Here is a 13084-nt window from a genome sequence, read left to right on the forward strand (position 1 = left end):
TGTTGTAAACAAGGTGCAACATTGCGTGTTTGGTTTAACAGCAGTCATAGTTGGGCTTTTCACTGAATGCAAATACTAAATTCCACACAACCTCTGACACACATTCAGATACACATTCCTTTGTAGCATACAAAGAAAGTCTTTGTGTGCATAATGCTCTGTGTTTTTTATTTTTTAATTCTTCACATCTTCACATGAAATTTTAGAACAACTATGGACGCTCTCTGGATAGGTTGACTGGCATGTCTAAGCATGAGGCATGTGCTCGTTCTTTACAAATATCCAATGGATGATGGATAACAACAACATACTTGTGTCTCTGTCTGCACTGAATTCAAGCCACCCACCTAAGTGACTGAAACTCTTCCGTTTGGCCATTCCCAGTTTGACCCTGTTTTGGTAAAAATAACTCAGAAGGTGTTGATCAAACAGTCACTAGGCCTATTCACACAGCTACTATCAACAGCAATTGATTGATGTTTACATCTTTAAGTAGCCTTTATGTAAAGGCCAGGTCGGAGTTGTCTGGTAGGTAGTCTTGTTAAAGTCACTAACTTTTAAATTCTAAGTTGGTCTCTTTTTTTTATAACTAAAATTGTTATACCTCACTGCTCAACTCCCCTCCCGCCCACACACACATCTTTACATACATCATACATACAGTACTCTGCTTGCAATATAAGTCCCTTCACCATACTTGCAGTACACTGCCCCCCCCCCTCCCATACATACACAGCACATTATTTCATCAGGAAGCTTCTCCAACACACATCCCCAACATACTTACACCAACACACATCCCCAACATACTTACAGCACACTGCCCCCCCCAATACACAGCACATTGTCTCATAAGGAAGCTTCTCCAACACACATATTGCACACTGCCCTCTCCCCACATACACAGCACACTATCCCATCTCCCTTGTCATCCCCCCAACACACACCAAGACCCCTGGCAGTTGGGTTAGCCCCTTGAGCCGTGGACCTGCCCAAGGTTTCTTCCTTGGTAAGGGAGTTTTTCCTTGCCCCTGTTGCTCTTGGGTGCTCCTTGTTGGTGCCCCCCCAATCCCAATCCTCCCCCACCTTTCTTATGCAGCCCTTGCCACTTAATCTACTAAACCCCTCTTCTACTGCACTTTTTACCCCCCATAAATGCACAAATAGGCTGACACCAGACATAATTTCACTGCATTTCTTACTTCCACTAACTATATGCATGTGACAATAAACTTCCTTGTATCCTTGTATCCTTGTATCTGGCAACTTGATCAAGAAACGTTGATCAAGACATTATCTCTGAGAAAGAAGTAATTGTCTCTAATATCGACTTTAAGCTCCTGAAATATACTTTTATCCTGTGTGACGGAACTGTTTCGTCTTCTTTTTGGGTTTTGGCCAAAGAGTCAGAGGAACAGCAGCGATGCAGTGTAAAATGTTAATTTAATTTTAAGGCTTACCAAATCACAGCAAGCAATTACAGGTGATTAGGGGAATATACTAAGCAAAAATGAAAATAGTTATAAATGGCTAGACAAGAAAAAGTAAATATGAAATAAATAGTTCTGTTTAACTATCTCAAGAGTCACCAGGCCTACACATCAAACACACAGGACAGGACTAGACTAGCACTGACAAAGACTGACAAAAAGGGTGAACATATATACAGGTGACCAGCACCATTCTTAAATACAGGTGAACACACAACAAACAATTAACACATAATTCACAAGACAGACTCTGAGACAAAATGATAACATTCCTCTATAAACTAATAACATACTCAAATAAACATCACATAATAAACACATTCAAAGCAGTACATATAGGGACAAAAATACAGAGCAACTTGATCAGGATTGCCCTGCTCCCCCCCTTGGTGCTTCCCACTTGAATGTGGCCAGTTCCCTCCGGAACCCAATTAAAAGTCATTGTTTCCCGACGGCACCCCTTTGCTGCCGGACCGTCAGAAAACAACAGAGGACGCCACCACAGCTGGTAACATAACACGCAAACATTTACACAGAAGTTGCTCCAACCTGTACGAAATAAATGTTACGCATAATAAATAGTCTTTGTGTTTAGTGTTATTTCCATGTTCTTGACGCGAGTGACGTTGCTTAATGTGTCTGCATTTATTTGTGTGTATGTGCGCGTGTATAAGACGGCATAGTCCATAGTCGGTGCCGTCCGGGCATTAAATATGTGCGGTCCCATTTAGGACCGTCACATCCTGGCTTAAGCTGTTTCTGTTTTATGAGATCAGACCCTGAGATTGTTCCATCTAACTCAGCACTAAGTTCATACCACTTGGAATTTCCCTGCTATGATCATATCTTTGATACATTGTTTTACTTGTTGTTCAATGGCAGCCTGATTAAAGGAACACAATCCAACTAACATATTATCTGTACTTATATAGATACTTCTATATTATCTGACTTTTTCATCATGTCGTGGCTGCGCTTGAGGTGATTGTATTTAGCTACTGATAGTGTATTGCCATAATTAGAGTAATTTGGTTCCACCATGAAACTGCTAACCAGGTTGGTCATTATGTGTGTGTTACCAACAGGTATTATGCATTGTCATTGTAATCTTCCATTTTCCTTTTTTTCGCAAATAAAGAATCAACTTTGGCTTTAAATAGCAGTTGTATGCCTGGAAATTATGGAATATATTCCCATGTGGAGGTGGAGTTTTCATTTTCCAATTGGTAGTTATCTCTCCCCCTCAGTTTCTCTCATTCATTCCTAGTGGTTTCCTCTCCCCTACTCTCACCCATGACTCGATTTTATTGTACATTTCATCTGAATAAGTTCCACCCTCTTAAGGTTGGTCTACTGGACTTTGTACCTGTTAATACATTCAGAGCATCTACTATGTCCCTATGTGCCTGCATTGTTTTAAAGAAGGCAAGGCTTCATTTAGAAATATGTTATCGTCTCTCTGTCCAGGCGAAAACATATTGCTCATCGTATAACTTCAGCACTCACAGGGCTTTGGCTAACTGCCAGATGCAGTGTTTTTTTACAAAACATTAACAAACTTAACAATAAAAAACAAGAATTTTGAGACTGATAATTATGTGTGTGTATGCATGTGTGTGTGTGTCTAATTGGTGAGGGGTGATTTCAGCTTAAGAGCTTGTAGGGGAGGAGACAGGAAGTGAGACAAGTGGCGACTGCAAAAAACAAAACAAAACAAAAACCGTTGAATGATGATGGGAATTACCCTGGAATTGGCGGAACTTCTGAAACATGAAACCACACTTTGCAATTAGTATGGGAATTCTTTTGATAAGTAAGAAATATGTGCATTGTACCCATAAATTGTAACCAGTGTATTATTTGTTAGCCAGAAAAGCAATGTGGCATGGTTCATATATGAAATATTGTGACATTGAAATGATGTCAAAAGGCCTTTCACACCATGGTGTTGTCATGTCAGTTCAATGGATGTGCTTAAACTTCCTCTATTGACGTCATTTTCTTTTCATTAGTCTCATTTTAGTCTCTCTCCTTTTCTCGTCTGGTTTCAGTCATGTCTTATTCTGTTGCAAATGAGGTCTGCACTTGTGCAGTGTTTTGACACTTTTGGGTGGGGAAAATCAATGGACTTACCTGGCTTTATGGCACCTTATCTGGCTTTATGGATGTTTTAAAGATTATTATAGTGGCAAATCATTTGACCACTTCTTAAAGGAATTATCCGGAGTAAAATGCACTTTAGATCAATTTACGGATGATTAGGGACCCTCTACTCACTACCACGTAAGTGTAATGTTGTTTGGAACTGTAGAAGAGGTATAAAAAAAGCGTTTTGTAGCGGCGAAATGACTTGCCCTGGTCACTTCCAGGCTAACGAGTTTTGACTAAAAACGGTAAAATCGAACTTTCTCAAAACACATCCGAATGACATGATTTTGATGTTAACTCAACGTATGTACTCCCAATCATCCGTAAATTGATCTAAAGTGCATTTTACTCTGGATAATTCCTTTAAGTCTCATTTATCTAGAAACAATATAGACACACCTCTCTTAGATGACTTAATGAACCATTGTATGGTGCTCCTTTTCTATACTCTTTTTCTCAAAACTGTCATAGGAATATATAGTAAAATAGTACAGTGGTATCTGCGTGGTGCACTTGGATATTTCTGTATATGTTTGGACATTTTAAACTTCAAAAATTTTTCAGGATTAACTGGCCTTAAGGTGTTTGAATTGAGTTGGAGAGAGAGGGTATAAGTAGGGATCAAGGGAGATGAATTGTAATACTGAAGTCTTTATAGTGGCACGCACTTGGTTGGTTCTTCAAAGAGCCACTGAAAGGCTCTGAAAATATTTTCCCCTCTGGAGAAAATCTCCTAAAGCAAAGGTTTGAGAGGGTTTTTTGTATAAAGGGTACTATTATGGTTTGATTTCAGGAATGTGTCCCCTTCAACAGCTGTTAGCATTTTCCACTTTGATACCCAGAGTGATGTGGTGTTGTAGTCCCCACTTGTAATCTAGTTTCAAGCAGGGTCCTCAACAAGCACACTTATCAAGTGCAGGGAGAACGTCGGTCACTACAAGTTCAAACAATATTTTCCCCCCTAGTAAAGTAGTGTGAGACATAACAATTTACAGTGACCATGTTCAATGATTTCTTGAAACTTGTTTTGTTTAACTAGCTCATTGTTGTTTTAAAACCAGTCCTAGGTCACTTAAACAAGGTAGCTATCTTTTTGCTCAGAGGAGAGCATAGTGTATGCAGTTTAAACCCAACATTACTTATTGCATCTGACATTAAAATCTATTGAATAAAGGGCTCAGCTTTGTGTAATTGTTTTAAACTTATAAACTTTACAATTATTTTAGAAATTATTATTTCCTTAGAAACACTGGCAATATTTCATGTTCATGCTGACAAACATGGTCAGCCCCTTTGGCCTGCTTTTGTCCCTGTGGAGTTTCTTAAAAAAGAGCCCCACATGTGCAACTATTTATTGTTGGGAAAGTGCATTTTGAACAAGAAGATAAAACACTGTGTTCCACAAAATATATTGATAAACAAAAATCGAATTTTATGCTTGCAACGCATGATTGACCCACGTCTGTTGTCAGTGTCTGCATCTCTTTCCCAGAGCAGTTAGGGAGTGTCATATGGAAGTATTTAAGTAGTGTGGCTCTGAGTAGCCCTGTCGCCAGTTAGCCAAGAACCACCCTCAATGGGGCATGATCCTAGCAACAAAAGGTCAGAGGTCACCGAGCCAGAGTGAGCCCAGATAGACCCCAGACCCTTAGAACAACACTAAGATCCGACCTAACACAGATGGGCTTTGGGCATGGGGGAACCCAGAGGAAAGACTGAGTTTTTACATTCCCAACCACCATGTATGCAAACAGGTTAGACAGCTACTGCAATTCTATACTGGTTGCCCTCAGGGTGTCCGCCCACACTGCACATGGGACAATGTAATTCTAACATCTATATACATATAGATATGTACATATACAGTGTATAACTAGGCCTACACTTTGCCGAGGTCTTAAGAAGACTACCACATTAATCATAAAAATGGCTACATACTGTGTCATCAACAGTGAACCACTCCTGTGACACATGTGCTATATGCAGTGTGGAGTCCCAAAGGAACACTGAAACACTCCCAGTGGGAGATGCATCCAATAGGTCAAGGACAATGGCGCTTCTATTCCAGAATCAGCCATTGAATTTACTGTGAATTCAATCTGCGAGCAAACATTCCATCTGACAAAAGGAGGGAGGGAATCAGTGCAGGTGAGAGAGCAAGTCAGAACATGGCTAACAAGATCATATTACACAAACCAGTTTTGATGTTTTCATGACAAGCTTCACTGGCAATCTATAGGCTGCTTTTATTATCCTTAGCTTTATTGTACCTGGAGAAAAGTGCTTCATGTTGATAATATGTAGATTCCAATTAAATAATTCTTTTAAGTCTTAAAAAATGTTTTTTAATATAATAACTAGTTCACTAGTTTGATAGATAGATAGATAGATAGATAGATAGACAGATAGATAGATAGAGATTCAGATAGAGAACATTCACTAACAGCAGAACAAGTAATTAAAAGTATATAATATAAAAAACACAACAAGCAATAAGGACAGTAGAAGATAAAGAATATACTAAAATACAATTTATACTAAATAACACTTAAGTCTAAAACAGTAACCACATAGTGGGTGATTTAGCATGAGACGCTTGCAATGACTGAGGCAGGGACTGAGCCTGTGATTCTCTGTGCATAGTAAGGTAAGGTGCTCTGTGAGAGTGAGTGTCATTGTGATGGTGCAAATGAGTAAGTCCAACAGTGCAAGAATAAGTCTAGATACCAGCATAAAATAAATATGGACATATAAAGGTAATATAGAAAAGATGTACAGGATCAAATCTTTTTTTATTCCCAGACAGAAGGGAATTTGTGGTTCAGAACATAGAGTTTGATAATTAATCTTTCCATGCTCACAAGTAGCTCCATTAGATTTCCTCCACCTCTTGGGCACAAAGATGTGATTATTAGGCAAATTGGTTAGCCAAGCAGTCCCTGTCAACTGGCGACATCTAACAGATCCCTTTGTCTGTTTCCATAGCTCTGAACGGTATGCTTTGATGCAGTTGCCCCTTTGTGTGCCCCATACATCTCGGAGAGAGGCAAAGTTGCCAGTGCACGAGCGGCGAAGCAGACAAAAACTTAAACATGGTCGTACAAATTAGAGGATTTCTGGAGAATGACAAAGCTGCCTGACCAGTTGGCACATTCTGTGAGAAAAGTCAGTGGTAGGGAACACTGCCCCTGTTTTGTTGGAGGACGTGGTTATTTTTGTTTCAGTATTCAATATGTCAAATGGGACACTGAATACAGGCAAGTTTATTTCACAGGATGGTTTGAGTGGGTGTGTGGCTATGCGAATGCATTTCTTGTGGGGTTGAATATATGGTGATTCTGTTTTATGTTTATTCACTGGGGGTATGCAACCATCTTTTTGTAATCAGTGTCTTCAGTCATACTATACTTGACACACTGAAGTTTTCTTTAACATGCATGCTTGAAAACATGTCAGATGACCCCTATAACAAAGGGCCATTACAGCCTGTTTGTCTGCTAAGATCTGGTTCACAGCCCAAGGGCATAGAATGCAAAAAGTCAGCTGACAAGGAGGAGCTGCCTTTCTTATGATGTAGAAACTTTACAAAGCAAACCAGATCTACTTCAGGAGCATACTCAATATGATTTCTCTTCAGGGTCCCTTCATTCAATAATATGTGGACCAAATATATAGCCTGGGAATATCCATACAACCTTTTTGCAAATTTGGGATTTGCTCTGCAGGTTAGTCTCGCCAAGAGACCATTAAAGAAACACCAAAGAACTTTCCGTCTGTCGCTTTGCAAATAACAATGTCCACAGACAAGGTAGAATATGTTGCATGATTTATGAAAGTACGATGTATTGCGACATGAAACGCAAGTCAAATTTGTAGTTTCTTGTGTCTCATTTCATCGAACTACAGATCCGCTACCCGATCTGGCAAACTTACATAGTGCGGTTATAGCCAATAGAGGGCTGTGAAGCGAATGCAGAAGTGCCGTTCACCCTGTTACAAGTTGATGAACCACTGAAACAATTTTGGAAACATTATTTTAAGGTACAAAAAACTCTTTGGTGTTGCTTTAAAGCCCATTTCCAATTCCTTAACACACGGGCTGTCGGGCACGCAAATACAATCGCTAATGTTGAGTACACAACTGCATTTAAAACCTTCATTTATAGATTGCTATACATTTTGAAATGATTTGGTAAGAGTTTCATGTAAGTTTAATTCCACGCCCCTGCTGGAAGTTGTATGAACCTTTTCCAGACCCAGGTCTGGGTGTTCCCAGGTTACCAATGTAATAATGAACAATTGGCATTGATAATATAAGGCAGGATTGGTAAAAAACAAGGTCAAAAGTGTCTATAAAAAACACAACAAGCAATAAGGACAGTAGAAGATAAAGAATATACTAAAATACAATTTATACTAAATAACACTTACGTCTAAAACAGTAAAAAGTCTTTTAACAGGAAAATGGTTGTTGTACTATCCCGTATTTTCCTCAAATGTTGGATGGTATCTCCTTTTGGCACCAACCCTACTACTGCAAGGCCAAACCCTTTTTAAACTCAGTTAACCTTTTACTTGCCTGCAACTCGACTCGACTCCCTTTACAAAACATAGCAGTTGGGACCAAAAACGTCAGTTATACTGCAATTTGTTACTGAAGCACAATGCAGTACCACCATATTTCCATATCTAAAATATTGCATTTCCTATTAGATGCAAATAAGTCTGCATTTTTGATACTTTGGCACTTTTGACACGTAGGCGGCTGGTGCAGTTATTTTTGTAAGGGTCTTGATAGCTTGCCAAAAGTCTTTTTTTACAGCATGTCAGTTTGTAATGGCATTCATAAATCTGACATATTTCTTGTGGGGGTGTTTAGATTTAGACCATTTTGTTGATCAAATAAAACGTGAATTCTTAGGTCTAGTTCTCCAATTTCAGGCCAAGCGTCATACAGGAACGCATCCCATATTGTGTAACTATAGCTGCATGACTTCGGTATCCTCAATGGAAATACTGGCCTGTTGACGACATAAGTAAAGTTGCAGAGTAGACTACTCACATTTTCCAAATACGGGTAAGCCTAACGGCTTTTCTCAAGAAACTGAAGAGTTATTTGGCACGCGAGCAGTGAACCTGTCTCAATAGATTGCGCGAGAAACACCCTCTGCAATAATTCAGCCTGGCTGCCAGTCTGAAAACCAAAAGATTTACAGTACTGGTGCCGTGGAGTAGCCTAAACACATTAACCAACAGCTCTGCACTTGCGCTCTCTTGTGGTAGTCTAAGTGCATGTCACTCGGCAGCAGAATTACATAATAGCCTCATGCTGTTGCCAAGACAAAACGGAATCACATGTACAGCCCTATGCTACATAGATTGAGTTAAGGGGGGCATCACATCTCATTGCGAGCAAAAAGGTTTACGTTTAAAAACACACACACACACACACACAAAGAATGTATGCATATCCAAGACAAAATCTTAAAACACCTTTCAGAGGATTTCAGTGAATAAAATCCCTAGTCTTTCCAGCATTTCTGGAATTATTTTGATGGAAACAGCATGCTAGTCTCAAGTCAACTGGTGCATAAAAAAGAACTGTTTGCTCATGTCATTGCCCTTTATCCTTTAGTTTTTCAGACTATAAGCTTATTTTCATTTCACTTTGTCCACCTGACTTTTATCAAGTGTAATTTTGCTCCTTGTGTTTAGTTATCTTGGTTGACCTACTCTTAATTGTTCTCTTAAGGGCTCATAGGATTCCATCAATAGTTGTCTGAGGGCTTGCTAAATTATGAGGTAAGCAAACAGAACACACATTTCTTAAACAAACTCTTTATTGAGACAAATGAAAACTCAAAAAAGCACAATGAACAGCTTTTTTTTTCTCTGGAAAACATAATCATAGTTGGCATTACAAGTTTGCATATAGCAATAAGTCAAACTTGCAATATTAGCAATAGAGCTTTGGCAACGTGTGTACGTAAATATGAAATTGGAACAATCATAAAAATACCAAGACAAAACAAAAACAAATCTGATGGAAATATATTTGTTAGCTCTAATGCATTTAACTTAGGAGAGGTGGAGAAAACTCATCAAGTGAACAGTTAAGTTCTGACCAGATATAACCTAATCTATGTTATAACCGCTTAACCATTCAACATAGGCAATCAAACCTATAATCTTAAGTGTACATCATTTCAGCCATGTGTGACATTTTCTTGGGGATGTAAAGGTAGTATTCCATATAGCCAGAGAGGTCTTCTATTGTGATGTCGTCAACGTATGCCCGGGCCTGTTCCGAGCAGGAGCGTGGGGAGCCAGAGGTTCCAGTGTTCTGAGTTCTGCGGTGGGCTGCGTTATGACCACTGGCTTCCTCCGGGTTCGGGAGGCCCCTCTCGCACTCGGAGATGACATTCCTTAGGCCGGTGAAGGAGTACACCTCCACACCCTGCCAGCTTGGACACTGGCAGTCACCTTGCCCACAGGGACATGCTCTGGTTTCGTTAAGCCGGGAGAGAGACTGAAAGTCTGAGGTGGACGTAGCAGCGGCAGCTCCAGCGGTGACTGTGCCGGGCTCTGCTGCAGGGTCCACCTGCCGCTGTGCCTCTGGGGAACTTGGGCCCCCGGGCGGACAGACAACTGCCTCAGAGCCGCTGTCCTCGTCGGACTGGTTCCTGTGGCAGAGCTGTGGAGAGCCAAGGCTTTCTTGGGACAATGTGACACGGAGGTCGTAACCCGTGGCTCCAAACACGGGCGAGCCGTGGCTGGAGGACAGGAGCTCCTTCTTGGCGGGGATTCCAATGGAGGCACAGGTGTCTTCGGGCTCTGGGAGGGTTTTATGCTTTAAGTGGCCGGGAGGTGAGGACATTTTTGAGCTGCAATAGGTGAACTTAGGAGGGTGGAGGATGGGAGATTTGGAGCGTCGCCTTCTCTGGCTTCTTACCACTCCTCTTGTAGACTTCCGCATACACCTGTTGAAACAGAAGCATTGTAAGCTTGCATTGAAACTTCTATTCATAATTTACATAAGATATTGAGGCATTTACGAATTTACGAGGCATTTACACACCCATGCCAGTTCTCCTTCGGACAGGTTATTTTGGACTTTGCTCCCTCTGAGTTGGCGCGAGGAGACATCCTTGTAGACACAGTCTCACTCACAGGAACTGCAGACGCACTGGAGAAACATATACACACACCGCAACTACAACAGTCAGTCATTTGATATCTCCAAGCAAACTAAAACTGTAATTTCTAATCTTGTTCAGATCTAATTCAATCTGCTGCAATGACAGTGTGTTGTTTGCAGTAGCCAACACGCACACAGGACAAAAAAATAATCACCTCTCAGCATCCACTCGCAGCTTCTTGAATGCCGTCTGCAGTATCTCTTCTTCACATTCTTTGCCACCGGACTCCATCGTGACTATAGAGGTGCCTCAACAGCCTTTTGAGCTGTAAGGTTAAACATTGTAGTTTAGACTTAGAGACTGAACTATGGCAATTCTCTGTTATTTCTAACATGATTCAAAGCAAATCACAATTTATCACAACACAATATAGTAAAACCCTCCCTACCGATCTTAAAGACGGACTACATGGACAGAAGGTAGCCCATGTTATTCAAAGTGGCAGTTACTGAGAATAGGCCTACATTTGAGATTAAACTGTGGATATAGCGTACATAGACTTTAACATCATCCAGACAACTACTACTACTAATTCTCATAACCGAGTTAGTCACCTAACACAAAGAAATATAAGGCATTCAGCCACTACAGTATGGTTACTTTAATATCAGGTAACTCTTCGTTATACGTTTAATGTTCTGGGTGCCTGGGATTACAGAAGGAGCCATCATTACAAGAGTAGCATAACATGCTAACTAGCAGTCAACAGGCTAAAATGGTAAATAAGGCTTCACTGGAAGCTAATGTTAACATTATACAACCAATAATGACACCAATTCTGATTATCTAACATAGCGCAGGTAATTGCTGCAATAATTAGTGACAAGAAACAATACAGATTTCATAATATTATCACAAATTCTTCTGCTAAATTTAGGCTAGCCAGCTAGTGATGACTAACGCTAACTCTGCTATTTCAGTAGACTTGTAGCATAACAGCCTAGCAAGCTATCTGGCCACAGAACAAACACCTATCGAACAATGCTATAGCTATCTAGCGTTACTTGGAGCTATAAAGGACTCAGAACAAATTATTTTGTTGGTTTCATAATCAATTGCCGTACAATTGAAAGAACTTTAAACCTAGAAGCTAACCGTAATAACAGTGGTTAAAACAAAATAACAGAAGCAGAAAATACTCACGGCTCAGGGCTCTAGCCCGTCGTCCTGGCTAGACTGGGCCTAGGCATGCAGGGGCGTTTCAGCCTCTGCACAGCGCTAGCCGAGGCCTTGAATGCGGACAACAGCAGCAGTTAAGTTAGCTGCCTAGCTAGCTGGCAAACTAACTAGCATTAGCCAACTAGCTCAGCGCGTCGCCTCAACGATTATCTTAACATGAAACCCAGTTTAAAACATAATTTCTTGGCACATGGCTAGTTGCATAAACACACAATATATGTTCTTATATATAAAACAACAATCCTAGTTTAACTAATTAGATATAATGGATTATCCAGTTCCAGAGTTTTCCTTTGCCAGTCTCTTGTTTACACTCGAACCACACAGAGTGACTCTGCAACAACGCAATTTGTGCTGACGTTACACGCACGAAACGTAACGTACATAAAACGTAGGCGGTGGTTCTTGTGTAATCGAAAGTTCTCGACCACTCGCCATTAGGTCACTCGCCGCAGCATATCATATCATGTAAAGACAAATTCAGCAACATAACTAGGTGCTTGGGAACAACCCAAGTTCATTAAACGTATCTTTGCTTGGCATTGTTGGTTAATAAGTTAGACAGCCACCAGTGCAGAGCCTGTTGGTCTTTAGGTAGGCTAGTCTAACCACAAGATTGAAAAAGGAAGAAAAATACATATTTTTGAGGGGAAAAAAGTCCAAGGAGAATACCTATACAATACACAAGCCATTATCAAATATGATAGGATAGGATAATGGAACAGAATGACCTATAAGCTGGCACTGGGAAAGTCACTGAATAAGGCCTACTAGGCCTTGTTCCTGTTGAAGAAACATAAAAAAAAATAGTTAGTATTGAAAGTATGGAAGTCTTTTCAATTTTGTTTGTAAAATACGAAAGGAGACATTTTACATTCCCTCATCGAAACCCCATCAGGCCTAACCCTTGGTTCTTAAATTCAGTGAAATGTGATGATAGATCTTGAAGTTCATCACAAAATGGTCTATCATTTCACACAGTTCATTAAATAGACTATCTGAAGTGCCACATAATAACTTATCTTAGTTTTGGTGACTATTATCTACATTTATATTATGATTAAATTG

General features: G+C 40.2%; 1 protein-coding gene across 1 annotated transcript; it reads right to left on the minus strand.

Annotated features, from left to right (window-relative positions):
* Positions 1-9460: 9460 nt before the first annotated feature.
* Positions 9461-12349, minus strand: oser1 (oxidative stress responsive serine-rich 1). Its single transcript, XM_076268369.1, has 4 exons — positions 11981-12349; positions 10992-11102; positions 10717-10824; positions 9461-10618 (listed from the first exon to the last, which is right to left on the minus strand). The coding sequence occupies exons 2-4, from the start codon at positions 11066-11068 to the stop codon at positions 9829-9831; spliced, it is 975 nt and encodes a 324-aa protein (XP_076124484.1). The 5' UTR covers positions 11069-11102; positions 11981-12349; the 3' UTR covers positions 9461-9828.
* Positions 12350-13084: the final 735 nt, after the last annotated feature.

Source organism: Alosa pseudoharengus, unplaced genomic scaffold, assembly GCF_046254945.1.
Source record: "Alosa pseudoharengus isolate Yale_2024_CS ecotype anadromous, Long Island Sound unplaced genomic scaffold, YU_APseudo_1.1 YU_APseudo_1.1_scf_5, whole genome shotgun sequence".
NCBI classification, from domain to species: Eukaryota; Metazoa; Chordata; class Actinopteri; order Clupeiformes; family Clupeidae; genus Alosa; species Alosa pseudoharengus.

Coding starts and splice junctions, on each gene's coding strand:
- oser1 (XM_076268369.1), bottom strand. CDS start 11,068: ATGGAGTCCGGTGGCAAAGAATGTGAAGAAGAGATACTGCAGACGGCA. Junction 10,825..10,991: donor CTGCGAGTGGATGCTGAGAG/GTGATTATTTTT, acceptor ATGTTTCTCCAG/TGCGTCTGCAGTTCCTGTGA. Junction 10,619..10,716: donor CCGAAGGAGAACTGGCATGG/GTGTGTAAATGC, acceptor CTGTTTCAACAG/GTGTATGCGGAAGTCTACAA.